Raw genomic sequence first — 19,005 nt, forward strand, 5'->3', positions numbered from 1 at the left:
TTATCACTGGAGATGAGTTTACACATAATTTTGATGTTAAACTTTTTGTTTAAAGATCATTGAGTTTAAAAATACAGTTGAGACTAAGAGAATCAAACCTCAGTGTTAAAAATTTGAAAATTATTTTTAATCATGTATATATTTATCATTAACCTAATAATATTTTGAATAAAAGCTTGTGATTATAAATTTGACTGCGATAAATTTTCGCTTGTAGTTCACATGAATAAAACTCCTTTATTTTAAAGATAATTTACTTTAAAGTGTAAATGAGATGAAATTCTAATTATAGTTGTCCCTGAAACATTCTGAAATTTCATCCAAGCTAATAATCAGACAAATATTGAAAATTAAAATGGAAGAACTTTGAAATTGTTTAGTTATGACTTATATTATTAATTATCTTCATATTTCAAATTCTTTTACATCAACGTTGAATTATTTTCTGTTGTATTTTTATATTTTTACATGGAATATAACTTTCGGTAAATGTTTGTTTAAAACTTAATTTAATTTTCCATTTAATCTGTTTTCTCAAAAATGTCCCTATTGCAAAATTCTTTTTCTTTATATTTAATATATCTAGCTACAAGTAAAAAATATTTTTCAACGTATTTATCTCAACTTTTCATTATTAGCGCTGGAATGAAATTTCAAAACGTGACAGTATTGCTCGATAGCATTACGGATTGCCTGAAAGAGATGCGATATTGTTGGTAAGTTCGCTCTGTTTCTCGCAAATTATTCACATAAATGTAGTACAAAATATCACTCATATTTTCAAAACTTCAAAATCGCAGCCAAACAGTTACTCTGATTGATAAAAGTCTTTGAAAAATCTTTACATTATATTATTGTGACTCCTCCAATGGACTTTGGTAGTATATTGCCTTCTTGAACAGTGTGTCTCATTATTCTTAAAATGCTTATTATTCTCAGATAGATGAATGAAATGTTTTAATCTCAGCAATATTACATATGATTTAGATAAAGAGAAATGTGTGCTCAGACCCCCCTAAAGAATTTTTCTGCCTGCGAGCACAAACTGCTTTGCAAAAGGTGCCTGCAAGATTATTTTCAATGCAATGTGTAGGATATATAATTGTTTAAAATAGGAGACATAAACTGAGGTTTAATGACGCATTGTACATGAATGGAAAAAATAGTTCTTGTAGGCAAAATGATTTCTGTCTAGAATTCTATTTGGGAAAGCCAGTAGTTTGTTTGCTCCGGGAAAAATGACAGCAATACAACATTCGATTACATTTTTTTACTGTCATTTTTACTGTTCAAAGGCCAGTAAATTTTTGCAAAGGATGACAATGGTTTTATCAACAAAAATAGCTTTATAGAGTTTAAACAAACTTTAGCTTACGACAAGAAGGGAAATCTGGCCATTATTCTTTCATTCGTTCCAAAACATTTGAAGCGATTGCGTCCTTAATTTTATTCCAGCAACGAACGAAATGGCAGTCGGTTTTATTGCTTGATATTCAATGACAATTTCCATCTTGCACACTCTACCCAGATTGGTAGTTTGTTTTGAATTTTTTTACACGGAACCCGTCAATCAATGACCGATTCAAACGATAGCATGCTGCAGCAGCGCAAACAGAATAAATAATCATATCAAGATCTTTGGACATCTTGTTCTTGCTGTTAGGAAAATCTATTCTTCTCTCTTTGCTACATAAATCATTTTCACAAAGCGGTAAAGCCTACTTTTGCAGATTTCTCTGAATTTGAACCGAAGTTCATTGCAAGATAAATTTGACATACTTTTGTTTGAAGTTTTTGACAAACGAATATCCTTTCAGGGCTGTAACTGCAACATGGGAAGAATGGCTTTCCTTTACTTTGAGTGCACCTGATTGTAAATTGACTAAAGGCCTTCAAAGTTTCCTTGTTGTCCTCACTGTACACCTTGTGTGATAAATCATCTCTAGGCTTTTTCATAAATTTTGTCAAAAAATGCATGGCTTTCGATACTTATAGTGTCTTCGTGTTCATAACTCGGATTCATTTCACCCTCTCTTTGCCTTGTTGCATTTCATTATCCTCAAGGTTTGATTGGGTTTACTACTGCCACGGTAATTGCTTCTGGGCTTCAAATTTCTGGTGTGATGGCCTTATTCATCTTTTTTCTGAGTATCTTAATCATTTCATTAAAAGGAAGAACAACATTTAATAATATCTACATGGTGAAACTTGTAGCTGGAATGTTTCTCTAAATTCTTAAACGTAATTTGATCGGCATGGTTTGCCTGCGAGCGCCGCTCACGCGCTCGTGTACTTTAGCGAAGGCTGTGTGTGCTGAATTTAATTTAAGTTTTTTCAAACATTCGACCTCTGATACGACATTTGCAAAAATAGCCGTACCAAATTTTGATATTTTTACGGGGTCGCTCATTTTAGGGGACGTTTTAACGAGGGAGTTTAAGGACTTTTGACAAGAAAAAATATTTTCCTACAGTAGAGCTCAAATAAAAAGAATTGTACAGAAAATTTTATGTTTACAATATACAGAATATTGACAGCAAGTGTGTCCTGTACGTTCTGCAAATTCTGGAAATATAGAATGCCCATTTCAGACAATAGTTTGTAAAAGCTACATGTGGTGCTCCTAAAGGGTCCTACCCAGGGCCGCTTCTATTCATCTTATACGTTAATGACCTTCCTTTGTCATTGAAAACTCGTGAATTAAAATGTGCGCTGATGACACCAGCATATCATTTTCCGCAAAATCCATCCATGTAGTTAATGAACTAATCAATCAGGGCCTTGACAGTCTCAAAACGTGGCTTTCTGCGAAAAGGTGTCACTTAATATAACCAAAACTCATTTCCTATTTATTGGTACCGGGCAACAATTGAAAAATTTTCAGCAAACTACCGCAGCGAAGCTATGTCTTGTAACAGGTTGGGAGACCCTGTCAATGACGAAGAAAACCTAATACTATGGAGAATATAGTGATCAAAATTTGAGCTAGGGCATACTGATAACTAATATGATTAAAAAGATCTCAAAGGCGTTAGGGATGCCGCGCTATTCTAAACATCACCTCACAATAAAGTGAGCGCAGACAATTTATTAACGTCTGGAAGCACCGATATTTAGGGGTAAGCAGAATAACGGTTAAAGACAAGCTAAAATAAATACAAAATCGTGCGGCCAAAATCATAACTTATTGCCCTTGAATGCTTCTGCTTTTCCAATTATAGAGCAACTGAGCTGGCAGACAATGAATGATTCGATTATAAAGGAAAACGATATAAAAATATATAAATTCTGAGGCTATCTTGTACTTTGCATGCCTTCTCGACAGGTTGTCAAAAACCAGTTCTCTGGATCTTTCTACAAAAAGCATGAGGCAAAAGCTGCCTTCTTATAGAGAGCCTGAATTATGGAATAGCCTTAACGAAAGCATTCAAACAATTTAAATCCCGTCTTGAGAAGTCCAGAACATGAAGGAACCACTTCTCCCTGCCAATCGCGAAACGATTTTGAACTAAATTTTTATTTTTTTAATTACTAATTGTATATTTGGATTGTAAACTTTAGGCTTTTTTTGTTCAGGGCTGTTGTGAAAGCAATCCTTGTATTCAATTGACAATTTTACTCTGTTTAAGTAATTGAATAATTAAAAATGAAATGAATATAAACATTTTTTCATTTATAAAAAAATTATTTTGTTTGCCTTTCGTCACATTATCAAGGGGCGCTCATATCAGGGGTAACTCAAAAGCAGGGGGCATTCACTCGAACAGGGCAGTGGCATGCTCCGACAGGACATGAATGAGGTATTAAAGCGTCCCTTCCCTCCACTAGCTTACAGGTCCAGCCTGACCCGACTGGTACCACCTGGCAGGGTTCCCTAGCTCAGGGCTACGAGCGATGGCCAACGGCTAACGCGGCGGGAGACCGGCAAGGAGGGCGGATGAGCTACGACTCCAGGGGTCAACGGCATCGAGCGGAAGACCTTCTGGAGAGAGGGATGGTGTCCCTTTAAAAACACTGTAGAGGTGGTTCTGGGGGCCCATCTCTACTATTAGCCCCTTAGTTTTATCTATGACCATGACAACAAACCAAAACTCAGATTTTGGGATAGTTGGAGGGTCATGGTAGCCAATCTTCTGATAGAAGATGGTACCTGATAATGATTCACTCGAAGCATAGAGGTTAATTCTGTATGTTTGATTGCTTCACTGTTGTTTTGATTCAATGCAGGGTTGATGATGGAGGTATGGTGACTGATCAGCAGAGTGTCTTTCGAGTGAATTGTATGGACTGCCTGGATAGAACGAACGTAATCCAAGCAACAATAGCAAGGGCTGTTCTTGAAAATTTGGTATGTCAATACAAGAGCTTGAAATATTTCTTGAGGATTTGTTAATAACAACAGCTCACAAATTTGACTCTTCTTATTACTAAATGCAGAAAATGATAGCCAAGAATTAATTACAGCCAAAAATTAGCCAAAGATGCTTATGCTGTTTTTCCTGTGAGAATGGTCATATGCTATGTTGTATCAAAAACTACAATGCGTTTTTCTCATGCTAGATTAGGAATTCACCTGTGGCTGCAGAAAGTCTATTCTGGGAACTCTTGCAAGGCTAAGGTTTTACGAAAGTTTTGGAGGGAAACGTGATCAATTCCTAGTCATTTGTTAAGCAGCTGGAAATAGTTATCTTCCCTTTTTGTCTTTAATCTTCCAAAAGCAAGGTTTTAGAGTGTGTTCTTGCTTTTTCCTTAATATCGTTTCCTACACGTACACTGGACAACTCTACCATTTTTCGCCCATAGAGCATTTTTTAGAATTAATGTCGTCTTTCTTTTGCAAAGAGGCGTGACTCTTTGGCCTTATTCTGTGCACCTAAACTTCACACCTACTTGAAATGTTTCCTTGAAATTTTGCCCAAAGTTAGGGTTGTTAATTATGACGACTTTGTTATCTGCTCATAGCTTCGGAAGCTTGGAAGAATGCTTCCAGAACATCTACTACCTCATGTATGCAGGCGGATCCATAATCACATGTGGGCAAACAACGGAGACGCCATTAGTAGGCAATATGCTGGAACTGCTGCGATGAAGGTAATTAATATTGGTTGTATTTTGTAAATACGAAGAAGCTTAATGGTAACTGGTGAGCAAAAGAAATCTTTAGAAACGAGTAAGAACCTACAATTTGGGGACCATGTTGCCTATTCGTCAGATAACTGAGAAAAGGTGATAGAATCTTTATTAAGTACACACGCAGAGAAAAAGTTAGTAGGGGGTCGAATTAACTGCCCGAAGAGAGGAATATACAAACAGAGAGATAAAAATTACAAAAAATTATCATATTAGAAAGCACTAGTGATTTTTTACCAAACATTTGTACCAAATCACAGCATTGTATGAATTTCAAGCCCAAGCAAATTCACCCTTAGTATTTTTCTGATTTGTCATATGCTTCCGTCCGGTTTCCTGCAATAATTTGAAATTGTTCCGATATAACAAACAGAAAAAGGCAAGGCTTTTCAGTATCATCGATTAAAAGAGTTGCGAAGTTGAGTTGAGTTGAATTGACCAGATGTGATTGATTTAAATTGAGGAGATCAGATTATTGCCTTACTTCTTTGCTCATTGCAAGGCCATCCTTCATTTTCATGTTCTGCTTGTGAAATTCATGTTTTTTGCTTCTTATTGTTCTCTTTTTTGCCATTTTTAAGGCACCGCCATTTTGCATCATTTAAAGCTTGCAATTATACTTGTTTTTATAAAATTCAGTCCTCAGTTCTGCTCTAAGGAATTTCTTTGCTAGGGAGTTTTCTCTCTCAAAGTTTTGGTACAGCGATTCTTGATTTGCTATTTTCAGCACACCATCCTTAATTAGTTGATAGCATAGCAAGACCTCTGTTTGATAATTCTCGCCACTGCTTTCAATTAAAAAGAGGCTGTTTTTATGATTTTAAATCACAGTTAGATTGATTTACAAAATGAGTAGAGTTTATTTTTGTGTGATTCTCTAAGAATTTTGTTTTGTCTTTGTCTTCAGGGTGACTTTACCAGAACAGGTGAAAGAAAATTTACTGGAATGATGAAAGATGGATATAAATCAGCAAATAGGTAAGACAGAAGAAGAAGGAAGGATGTGAAGCTGTAAATCTGGCTCAAAAAATGTTTTTCCTTTTTATAAAACAGAGCTTTTGGTATTGCGTAAAATATTTCTAATGCATCAAAGAATCCCAGAGGGTAGCAATGCATTTAATGTCTTCTCATCAAGGGCCGAGGCCAAATCATCTGTAGTCAACAATGTGAACTTTATCTTCCGGGCCTTTCAATTGCGCTAGAGGCTAGAGAAAATGGTTTACTAAGATCAAATAAGGCGTGCTTTCTTACAATACAGATTCTCTATTCAAATCTGTGTACAAATGTTTCACCTTTTACTCATCATCGTAATTCTTTTCTTTTTGAAGACAATTTTACAATGCTGCATGTAAGATAGCATGAAACTTCATCACGTGTTCTTTCAGGTATTACATGAACAGATTTAGAGACACATACAGACAAGCAGTTATAGGTAAGCACTGTTCGAATTGCATGCTGGTATGTATCTGCTCCATCTTGATTTTTCTGCGTTTGGGTTTGGCCTGAATTATTTTTTACATTTTGGCCGCGTTATCTAAAAGAATAATCAAAGCTAGCAACACAGGTGATAAAAAAGTAAAATCCATAAACAATTCGATGAAATATAGCAAGAAGAGCTCACTCTTTTGTTAAACCAAATCAGAGTAATTTAGCATTGATTTGTAGTTTGTGAACCAAGCAGAAGGAAACGTCATTCTTTATCAAATTGCAAATCTTTCAGGTGCCATATCTCAGCCTACATATAATAGATTATCAGAGAAAGGTTAACATCTCTGACACGTAGGGAATGTTGAAAGTTTTAGACGTAAAACCAGCTGAGTCATCATATACCCCGCCGACATCACATTATTGTTTAGCGTTCATTGCAAATATTTCCTGCCCGCCAATGATGAAAAATTCATTAAACGCTTAAAATCTTATCTCGCGTGTTGGATGTGATAATGTCTTCTTCCACGTTTGATTGCTATACGTAATCGCAATTACTGTTGTGGATTTGAATATATTATGCATTGGGATGAGCGAAAAGCGAAAGATTACGTTGGCGAATTTCCTGTCACAAAGCTTCGGCTTCAGCTTCGGCTTCAGCTTCCGCTTCGCAAAACACGGTGGTCCACAAGAATCCTATGCTATTTAGCAATGATCTCATCATAGCTGCTTGTTTTAAATGATCTTAGGGGGAAGATTGGCCTTTTAAAATCAGCTGCTCGTGTTTTTTGAATAAAAATATATTTGTAAGGAATTGATTACAGATTGAGGAGATTCGTTAGGACATTCTGCATTTATTTTCAAGAGTAGAATTATCATTAATGGGATAAAAGGTTGAGGCAGAATTCTGAAAATTTAGACAAAATTGTTGTTCTCTTCTATGACTTCATATTATGTAGTTAAAAACTTACTTTGTTGAAGCATCTGTTAGATTATTCTTTCTCAATTTTGAATATGGATTCATTCATTTTTGTTAGATTACTTTTTGAGCTGATTTTGATTTTTCATTTCATTTGTACATTTATTTATTATCTCTTAACCTTGTTCTGGTTGCGGTTTATAGATATGAAAAATGTCACTAAAGAAAGAGTAATATAATGCCAATAAAATGTTATTTTAAGGAACCAGTTCAAGGGATGTGTAATAATTAGGGAAAATTATCCAGATGGTATTTCCCGAAATAGTAAAGGATTTTTTTCTAGAGGTTGTAAAATTGGCTCATATTTCTAGGGTCCAAAAGTTTTTTTGAATGTAGCTTGCACTTAATTTCGATATGCGTAAGATATTCTCATTTTGTATAGATTCAGACTTTGAGAAACGAAGCCTGGTAGTAAAACTTATAACCAGTGCCACGACAAGAAGTCATGGTAGTTCGTTTAGCTTGAATCCATTCGACAATTCCTTGTTACGTTTTAGTAGATGAAAATCGTGAAAATCCGATTTAATTAGACAATACAGAGAATCCAAATCCGTAATTTTATATACTGAAGATGACTCTAGCTAGAGTCGAAGAATTTGAGAAGCATTGACTGCGCATGGCAAGTTAAGACAGAAGGCCATCACTTGTTCCAACTTTAGTTCATATAACTTGCCAAAGGAAATGAACACCGAGTTAGGGCCAGTTACGCCGTATGCCGGACTCTAGCGAGTTAGGCCGTTTGCCGGACTCTAGCGAGTTAGGCCGTATGCCGGACTCTAGCGAGTTAGGCCGTTTGCCGGACTCTAGCGAGTTAGGCCGTATGCCGGACTCTAGCGAGTTAGGCCGTATGCCGGACTCTAGCGACCACGTTCATAGTATAGAGGCTGTGAGCAGGAACATCACAATCGACGCAAAACAGCCTAACATGGTGGTTAGCGATTTTTTTGAAAGTGAACTTACAAATCAAATTATAATTATGATATGTAGTATGCTTGTTAAGAGCTAGCAGCAATTTTTGACAGTGGTATAGATATCAAAGAATCATCCAACTGCATCACTTGTATGTAAACTGTTTGATATGATGCATCAGACACTATATCAATGTCATCTTCAAGAAAAAGAGATGCTGGGGTTTGGACAAGAATCACTCTCTGTTTTTTCAGATATTTTATAGAGTATCTTCAACGACAGTTTTAAAATTAGCCAAAGCTTCGAGTTGAATTAAGATCAGACAGAGGGCTAAAGACAAAGGCACCCGCAAAATATACTGCTCGTAAATTGTATAAAACATTAATTTCCTTAAATCCTCGAATTAGCCCTGGGGGCTCATTTATTTTTGATATTTTTGGATAGGGGCTTATTCGTCAATGTACAGTATTATGGTGTATAGTACAGAGCTTAACGATTGTGTATGTATGAATGTCTATGAATATCGGCGAGACCTAAAAGCTTAAATTCCATTCAAAGAGGCAAAGTCCCGTCTACAGAAAGATTCTTATTTCCTGGATTTTTTTGTTTTTAGGCTAAATGTTTCTCAAAAGTTTCTTAATTTCCCAAGGTCAGGTAGGCCTACCATTTTTTGTTAAAAATAGGTACTGTTCTGTATGATTTATTTGTAAATGTGAGCTGTTATATACTAAAAGCTTTATAGTATTCTGCCACCAAAAGTAACTTTATTCTGTCATATAGAAATAAATGTCAAGAATATGTTAAGAATTTTAAATATTAAGAAAAAAATTATTTTGGACCCACAAACAAGAAATTTCTTTATTCTCCTTTAGCCTTGAATTTTTCTTATAAACAGGAACCTTCCATAAAAAAAATTGAGCCTAAAGGTTTATTGAAAATGGTTTCTTATCTGCGGGACTTTACGGTATTCCATCTGTTTAACAGTAAGAGTAAGTCGAAGTGCTATCATCGTCACAACCAAAGAAGAAAGCTCAGATGCCATGTAACATTTATAATCTGCCATTTCCAAAAAACCTTTTTTTCAATATTGTAGCAAACCCGATCTTCATTGAGAACATTTCAGTTTCATTTCATTTTCATTTTGGAATCCGCCCTACAAGTTTATCGTTATTATTCATTATTATGAAACCAATTAAAGTTGTTTTTTATAATTTGTTTAAATGAAAATTTTTCAGGCCAACAGCTAACAATAAATACACAAATATTAATGAAATGCCAACGAGTTGATAAAAAGGAAGAAAAATAATATTATACACGGAAAAGAATGTTTTTATTTTTTACAGCATCAAATTGACCCTGCAGAAGTCTTCTTGTAAAACTAGAATACAAATAACTCAGGACAATGAAAATATATACAAATATATTATTGTTGTCTAATGCGATGCAAAATATTTCGACAGTATTTTAACTTAATTTAAAAGGATTGATCGATAGAGCCGATTTGTATCAAAACCAAATTTGTGGTCCAGCCCCACGGTATGCACTGAATTTTTGGTAAATACCTGGCCTAAATAGGGTATTGCAGGTTTGCAAATCGTTTTGGGATTTCTTTGTTATTGTGCATGAAGCCCCTGTAATCTACAAAAAGATCACAAAGAAATTGAGGTGCAAAAAGGTGAAGGTAAAATAAACCGTAGAAGATCTTTTTATCAAGTTTCGTACTTGCTGTGGAGATGAGTTTAGAATCCAATTGTTTAGGTGTATTGCTCTATCAATTTGCTCGAACCAACGAGACAAGTCCGTCTCGTGGCGCTTCAAAGCATTTAACCAAACCTATTATATGTCATAGTTATATAGTATAAACCAGTTTCATTATAGTTTCATCACTCTTCTCTAGCCTCAGTTACGGTTTGTGCCGCACGCTTACTCTTCTCATGATCGTCTTTTCTTGAAGTTTTCTTCGTCTTTTGATTTGAGACTGACTTTTCCCATAAGTTCCACGAATGCTCCTATCTCAAAAGATATTATGCGATATAAAAACAATATAATCGATTTTAACTGCCCATGTGCATATGATGCAAAAGCCAATAGATCTTCGAACAAATGCTGGTTCGTCTCCCTATCAAGTACAGAAGGCTAACCATGCGTATGGTGAAGAGAAGCTTCTGGTGCGTCATAAGACTACTGTTTTATATTTCTGGGGTTTTATTCTGTAAACGTTTTGGAGCATGTAACTTGTAGAACCACATCTGGCTTAAACTGACAAACTGTAACTGAAATGTGGCTCTTTCATGGTTCATATAGAACTGGCTAAGATGTCTGTTTGAACGAAATAACGCGCATGTTGAATAAGCCGATTGCTCTTGGATCGCTATCTGTTTTTCATGAACGACAAAAGCTTGAATTTTCATTGCGCGACATTAACATAGCAACTTGTCTGTTGTAATAATGTATGATAATAATTTGTTGTGGCTTGTTTTGCAGACACCATGCTCGGGAATCCTGTTTCTGAAGACTTTGCTGCCATCGCTGCTATCAGTAAGGCTCCTGGTGAAGAAGATAACTGGACAAGTGATCGAGAAGAATTCCTCGCCCAACTTGTTCTACACAGCCAGAAAACGGTAGTTCCCCCAAACGAAGAGTGCCTTGGGGGATGGGCACTTGTTGATCCATTTACATTGTAAGTTAGTACTGATCATCTTTGCGGCCTCTTGTCGTCCATTTACGATCAAATTTTCCCTGTGTTTTGAAAAAAATAAGAATTGTACTCAAGTCAACCTGCTTACATCCAATTTTTCTTATTTTCAGTTCAGAAACTGATGACCCTCAGGACGAGGATGTGGTTCTGTTGTTGACCCAAAGGGCCTATTACGTTGGAAGGTGAGCTGATAGATAACCGATTTTTACAATGCAGTTTAATCTAACAGTACAGTTCAAACTGAAGCAATTTATTTGGAGCAACTTTCAACTCAGGTGATACCCATGTATCGACGTTCCATTGAACATCTTTTATTGGGTATCTTTTGCAATCAGAAAGTCATTAGCACACACACGAGTCTCCTCTTTTTACAGTAAGGATATCTCGTGAAAATTTCTTTTACATGATTGATAATGTATATAAAATACAGTATACAGTATATAAAAATGGTGAGAAAGCCATAATAAAGTTTCTCGAATCCGAGGAATAAAAACGACGAATTTCCAAATTAATGGATTCTTCAGTAGGTGTTTTAAAACACGCCCTCGGTCACTTGATAATTCTAACCTGAGCATTATAAAGCCAATTTCTATCTAAGTGCTTGTAACCCAGCAGCCATACTGTCCTTCTTCATATATCTTTTTCACTATCTGCCTATTGATAGGAGTGCCAATTTCTATCATCACCATGCTGATTATATTGTGTCGATTTGCTCTGCTTCTAGATATGACGACCGACTCGAAGCACTAGTTTCGTACGAGCGTATTTCCCTTACAGACTTCGAGAAAATAGAAATTGGTAAGATGAATCTCCTTTTTTCATTTAAGTGTCAACAATTCAATTAAAGTACCTTCCAAGTTCATTGTCTGACAGTTGCAAGACTATCTATGATGTCACATGCCAATGTCCATGCATTTGTTCATGGTGGTATTCACTTTAACAATTTAACCAAAAACTCTACAAAATTGCTTGGTTTTTGTATGTACCACCTTCTTTCTTCTGTCACAGCCTGTGGTTAAAGGTAAAATTTTACAAATATCCAACAATATAGCTTGGTTTTTATATATGTGCCTTCTTTACAGCTCCCACTGTCTGTCATTACAAGTAATCACAAATCAATCAAGTAATCATTCAAAATCGCTTGCTTTTATATATATTGAAGCAATAAATTCCAGTAAAGATGCATGTAAAAAACTTTTGTTCTGAAATAAAAGCCTTGAAAATGCCATGCCATATTAATCAGCATTGAATCTTTCATTTTCATCGGAAATCTCCATGTAAAAAGTCACAAAAGCCACAAATCTGCACACCTAAAAAGTTACGGTTAAGATGCTGCTGCGCAGAAGCCCGATGTACACATGCAGTGAGATTGGGCAGTTAGTTATCCATAATTTTCTGTACTGCCAAAAATATTCAAACTATAGAATCTTAAAGTTGATATGATGTAATATCTCAATGAACTGATAATTTTTTTATAGTTTGCCATTTTATGTTAGCAATGAAATGATTTTCGATTTCACCACTTCGTTTATCAATGCTGAAAATCGTTTTAGATAGGGAGTTCCCTTTTAGAACGATTCCTTTTTGCTTCCTCAGAATTATTGTTGCCTTGTTTTCTGTCTCGAAAAGTTCAGCTATTTGTGTGAAAATTGGCTTTTAAATAACGGGGTTTTTTGCTTCTTGACCAAGCAATCTTAGCCGAACTTGTAATTCATGTTTCAGTATATTTTAGATATTAAAAATGAAAAATGTCTTGTTTTTGGGCTTTGTCTGTTTCCAGCAGCGTTGGTCGGCCTGTAAGTTGACATTTTACGAGTTTCTCTCATAAATGTTTCGCCTTCATATTACGGTTTTATTGCCATGCTGATGATGTTATTTAGGAACCGAAACGCACTACTTTCGCGGTATGTACGTGTTCATGCGGTTGTACCATCGTTATCATCGGACAACCGGCTACTTCTATACTTTGCGGACTGTGCAGCACCGAACTCTAGATGAAGCAAAAGGTAGGCCATTTTAAATTCTGTTTTTGTTGTTGTTCCAGTTGTTGTAGTAGTAGTTGTTGTTGTTGTTGTTGATATATTGTCCTACTGTTGCTGTTGATCCAGGCTCAATGTTTGAAAGTTAAGCGCTCTTTCATATCAAAGACTTTGATTATATGAAAAAGAGCTGCTCCTTAGGAAGTAGCCACCCTTTTGTTTAGTAACCAAGGCGCTCAGAGACACTGAGCGGCAAATATCCTTGCTGATCTTAATGAAACTACAGCTGTCGGTTCCGAAATTCTTTTACTTGCTTTATTTCCCCGATGTTTGTCAAATAAACTTTATTATGTCTGTAAATCGTTTACTATTCTCGATGTCAGTAACGAGGGATGCTTTATGAGGATCATATCAGCTTGCATGATTCCTCAAACGCCTTATCCTAAATTTCGGATCTAAGAACTGATTTACGAAGTGAGCATAAAACTTGAATCAAATTTCTAAATCTTTTGCCTTTGGCTAATAACACAAATACCTCTGACTAAAAGTTTTGTAATTTGACAGAGAAATCACTTATAACATGACTCAACTTTACGCTAGGCGTTTTTACGATCCAAAGTTTCTTTTTCAAGGAATTCTTCTATCCATTGGTGAAATATTCTCGTCAGCGTGTGAACCCTACGGATTTAAACTTCGAATTAACGAATGCAACCTAGACAAGTGAGTGCGCATTTTATCCTCTTATTATTTCCTCTTCTTGACACTATATCTTTCCTATTCTTTGTTTTTTGCTCCTTTTTATTCTAAAATCTCAATCACCAACAGACCAAATCAAACAAACATGAAGGCTTCTATCATAGAAAAGTTTGCATTTGATGTGAAAAGCATGCTAGAAAGCCTTCTTGCCTGGTAATAAAGTACGTCGAAATGATAATTAACAGCCACAGTATAAAGCGAACCGTATTAACTGTTAAATAGACGTTTTTTCTTGCAATCACGGGCTAAAAAACAATTTGAACTATCCTTTGGAAAAAATTTTTGCTGTCACCTGGAGAACTTTCATATGAAAAGAGGTTTATTGAGAAAGGTCTAATTCTATCCCAGTTCTCGAATATGAAATTTTAAAGTTGCCTGGAGTACAACAGCGATTCTGGAATAAAGCCAGCGATTGTTAATGTTTTGTGTAGCCAGAATAATCATGAATCAGTATTATGGCATGTTATGTCATATTCTTTTGGCTGTTGTAAAAACGCTTTGCAAGAAAGTTCATTAAAATAAGACCATTTGTATTATTAGCTTGCAATCGCGAGCTTGCAGCAAATTTGATTTCAATATTGATTAGCTAGGAAGTAGAGGAGATAGAAGTATTTGTAGTTTGTTTAATATATACTCCTCATATGATTTCTGGCGAGCAACGTGCATAAATCCTTCTTCCTCGGATCTATATCGGATTTTATTGTTCTTTTTATTATTATTATTCTTATTTCTACAATACGCTGCGAAATAGTAGCTCATTAACAGCTAGTTAAGGACTACTACAAAATTGAAGCATTAATATAGATGATAAAATTAATGTTTTAATATATTCATATTATTTTCTTTTTACGTTTGTACTTTTTAGTATTAAAAAGATTTAATAATATATAAAATTGGCAAAAATATTTATCGATATTCTTTTTGCAGTTATTTAACTCTATGTGATAGTTTCTAGATCATCTAATAAAGTCTTTAGCGAGCAAAACCTCTCCAACTTCCTGTGTTTCAACTATGATATATATGCAGGTCACTGGCAATACATTTCCAGGAATACTGAACAATGTTGTCCAATTATTACGTCAAGCGGAAAAATGACGTCAAGCGGAAAAGTTTTTCTCTGATTTTTATCTTCAACAAAGCATTATCTCCCAAAATATTAGTTTAAATTACTCTACATTTTGAAAGTCATTCGGAACGTTTTTTCCGCTAAATCTTTATGATTAAAGTTCAGATGTAAATATGGTAATGGTAAAAGGAGAAATGTTAAAAATGCAGCTCGTGTTGGTAGCGTGAAAATCGACAGATATTCTTTGAAACTTTATCAAGGAAATTTTTGTTTACGCTTGAAAAAGGCAGGATTGTTGTGATAAGGTACTTCAATAGAGCAATACTTCAATGTATATTCCTAAAGAGTTATAGATCGTCTAACTGAGCTGCACTGATTGCAGCCCTTGTGGTCATATAGTAGGATCAGCCTTCGTCATTATGTCTAAATCTAACGAAAGCAAAAACTAGATGATTAAAGGAGCTGAGTTTCCACATGTCTTGTTGCCGTTACATAGCTCTGTCCTCATCCGCTAGTAAAGGTAGACGAAATCTTCAGAGAGATCCCGAACGCTCAAATAAATAAATAGCCATATTCCGACTCAGTATCGGCATGTTTTGGACAAAAAATGTAAATCCAAAGCAGATCTTTGGGATATGTTTTTGTCGTAGGTAGCGTCAAGTTTGTTTTCAATATCTTGAAGTAAAAATAATCAAAGGCTATTATAACAAATGCCTGCACAAATAAATTGATGTAAATAAAAATTATGATGTTCTTCAAAGTAAAAGTATTATTAACAATGGCCGGAGAAAAACAGCTATTTCTAAAATAAACGAAATTCAAAGCAATATTGCTTTTTGGTTGATGGATGGCTTCTGATCTTATAGTTTTTTGTCCAACTCGTTCAAAGCGTTAATGACTGGCATGTGTTCTTGTTTCGTTGTTTCAGTGATCTTCCGAGTTCCTCTTTATGGTTAGGTTGCAATCTTTTGACATTGACACTTGAAACCTGCTTTGTCGTCAAAGTAAACCAGAATCTTTGTTTTGAAGATCTTCTCGTGTTCTTCTTTGTGATGAACTTAAAATCTTTTTGACACTTTACACATGCTTTGTTGTCTTAGTAAACAAAAATCTTTGTTTTAATTATCTACCTGTGTTCTTTTTTGTGATACAGTTAAAATCTTTTCGACACTTTTTTCATGCTTTTGTCGTCTGAGTTAACAATAATCTTTGTTTTGATGATTTTCCTATGTTCTTCTTTGCGATAAACTTAATATCTTCTTGACGCTGTTGTAATGAATTTCTTCTGTCACTTTTAATGATTAGCTCTGAGTTTTCTTGATACCTTTTACATATTTATTGTTATAGAGTAAAAGAATGATATTGTTAAGTCTGATTTAAGCACCATATGCATGCATCACTTTGTCATGTTCATGTTATGTTCTTTGCTAAAACCCAACAAGAATCTTAAAGCGCGCACTTTATCTCTTGTTTTGCAAGCGCCGTTTTCATTGGATGAAATTAAATGCAGTTACGTGTTTACTTTACAGATTTCTGTGTAGAAATTTTTGTCTAATTTTCAGACGTAGAAGCAAAGGACCCTGCAAAGTCATTCAGCTTTCATCAAAGAGACGTCTAAGCAGTTTCAATGACATTTCACTTCCTGATATTGACGCCGAGAAAGGCAGCGAGAAAAGTGGAGAAGTTCGTTCGAAATTCTATGTTGCGAGTGCAGATGCGATGCTGCAGTCATTTGACAGTAGCGAGGCTTCGTCGCTGCCCGAGTATGAGACATGGATTGAGATGGGACCGGAGGGAGAAATTGTGGAACGGCGAAGGTTGGTGCCACTCCCAAAGTCTCATAGTGACAGTGCTTTGAACGAAAAAAACCAACAAGGTGAAAAAAGCTCACGGCTAGATTCCCTTCTTAGTCGTACAAAAAATATTTTCAGTGGTGATAAAGTAAAGAAGTCAGTAGATGCATTGTCCGGTCGGACATTTTCTTCTGGCGAAGAACGCAAACCATCATGGAGCCCGGGTTCTGAGGAGTGCCAGAGTGGCCAAGGCAGATCGAGCAGCAATAAATTTCGAGCATTTAGCAACAGTAGCATAAAGGCACCTCTCAGAGAATTGCAAGAGAAAATAAAAGTGAAATTTAGCGAACGAGTATCGTCGCAAGACTCCGATCTAGAGGAGCGCTCTTCTTCAACAAGGACCGGGTTCCTTAATGACATCCGCAACCGGTTTGCCATGTCTCCAAAAGTAAAGAAAAAGACAACTACGCCGCTAACCAAAGAAGAAATAGAACGTAGAAAAAAGTGCAAAACATTGATAATAGAGTTATAAGAAACTATAGGATAGATATTTTTAAAAATTTCATTTTTGTCGAACCGTCATTTGAGCTCGGCGAACTGGGTCTTCAGGCTGTGAAGTGGCCCCATAACTTATAGCCGCATTAATATATTGTAAACAAAGAAAGAATTTCATTTAATTAATACATTGAAACAACTAAGAGCACCCCCTTCTAATTTCCGCATCTGAAATCACAGTTGAGAAACCACATCTGGTTATTGTGTGTTTAGTCGAACAGCTCGCTTATTTTTTTCGATTTCAAGCAAATCAGCCTAAGTCGCAGTTATGATTTGAAGAGGAAAAGCAATGAATGTAGACACGGAAATACTCAGAGTTTGCTGATGACTTCAGATCTTATATGTAACATCAACATACTTTTGCCACCGTCAGCCGAAAACGCATCAGTTAACAACGCACGATCTTATTCACTTCTGTATAGAAGCTGCGACTTCCCGTGCACTTTGCATAATCTTTTAGACTGGTGACAATTAATACTGAGATAAAGATGTCTTTCCCTTTGTAGGTTCCCAGTCTCTGATTAAACCATGCCTCATCTTCTCTGATCTTTTCACCGTATTAACGTTGCTAAGCAGTTCCCTTCCACTAGTTGCTAATGAGTCTGTCCATTCAAAGTTAAAAAACCTTCTGTACACCAATTCGACCTACGGCCTCATTTTGAAAAATTCTTCAAATTCTTTTGTACAAAATTTTAGTCTACTTGTAAGTTTTTATTATGATATTGCTCACGATATTGATTTTATGACGACATAAAGATAAAAACTTTATAAGGGATTTGACCGTGATTGGCGACTAGGGGGGTAAAGTTTCCCCCGGAACGATTTTTGCGGTCAAATCCCTTACAAGTTTTCAAACTTCATTTCTCGGTTAAATCTAAAACACAAGCTCAAAGAATATGAAAAATGGTATCCCGCCTAAAATTATGACGATAAAACCAAATCTGAGCTTAAAAGAGTCGTATAATTAAGTTTGGACAATTTTCCAAAACGAGTTCGTAAGTCGAATTGGTGTATTCATGTTGGGTAGCAATTCCTTGCGAATTCACTTCTACCATTATGTTATCAATGCCTTACTTCAATCAGCTTGATTTCCAAAGATTCTTTGAGGATCAAGAATTGTTCCTGAGGGAAATTAGAGAAGGAACTTGCTCATGGAAATGTTTAATTTTTACTACGAAGCAGTTTTGTTTTATGGGACTTATAGTGGCTTTTCACGAGAAATTGAGAATGTAGGCCACAATTTAACTCCCCAGTAGCTATTTTTTCGCAACAGCTGTGTTCCAGTCCATGTTGGAGGAAAAACCTTGTGAAATCACTTATCATCCGCCTAAATTTTTTTACTTTAGTATAATTAATATGAAGCGATTTTCTGGTTCTCTTTTCCCTTCTCATTGAATAAATCACCCAATGACGACGCGGTACTTTTGTGACTTGCAAAACTTGTAAAACACACTCTTTGACCGAACCCAATTCAGCATAATATTTATTTCGTTGAAACGAAATGTTTCGTGTTGCAAACTAAATCGATCTTTAATTTAAATTGTTTTTACTGTAGCTTTCAGTATATATGTTTTGTAATTTTTTTTAACTCGAAGACAAGATTTAGTTCATTTGTTTCAAAGACATATTAATCAATATGCTCTTCTCTTAAGACATTCAGGAAGATTTCGGGTTTGTAAGCAAAGGGAGGATTCAGGGTTATACAGGTAGAAGAT

At 35.5% G+C, this 19,005-nt stretch overlaps 1 protein-coding gene across 1 annotated transcript in view; it reads left to right on the top strand.

Moving 5' to 3' along the window:
* Window positions 1–18,925, top strand: part of LOC135695804 (phosphatidylinositide 4-phosphatase SAC2) — a 34,745-nt gene extending 15,820 nt beyond the window's left edge. Inside the window, exons 14-24 of the mRNA XM_065214983.2 lie at window positions 639–716; window positions 4,228–4,348; window positions 4,963–5,091; window positions 6,038–6,108; window positions 6,516–6,562; window positions 10,928–11,123; window positions 11,252–11,323; window positions 11,866–11,939; window positions 13,022–13,147; window positions 13,753–13,840; window positions 16,505–18,925. Coding sequence (XP_065071055.2) covers window positions 639–716; window positions 4,228–4,348; window positions 4,963–5,091; window positions 6,038–6,108; window positions 6,516–6,562; window positions 10,928–11,123; window positions 11,252–11,323; window positions 11,866–11,939; window positions 13,022–13,147; window positions 13,753–13,840; window positions 16,505–17,267 — 1,765 coding nt within the window. The 3' untranslated portion in view covers window positions 17,268–18,925. The remainder of the gene's footprint in view (window positions 1–638; window positions 717–4,227; window positions 4,349–4,962; window positions 5,092–6,037; window positions 6,109–6,515; window positions 6,563–10,927; window positions 11,124–11,251; window positions 11,324–11,865; window positions 11,940–13,021; window positions 13,148–13,752; window positions 13,841–16,504) is intronic.
* The last annotated feature ends 80 nt before the right edge of the window (window positions 18,926–19,005 follow it).

This window comes from Rhopilema esculentum, chromosome 14 (genome assembly GCF_057945365.1).
Source record: "Rhopilema esculentum isolate cy_ngs chromosome 14, ASM5794536v1, whole genome shotgun sequence".
Classification (NCBI taxonomy): domain Eukaryota; kingdom Metazoa; phylum Cnidaria; class Scyphozoa; order Rhizostomeae; family Rhizostomatidae; genus Rhopilema; species Rhopilema esculentum.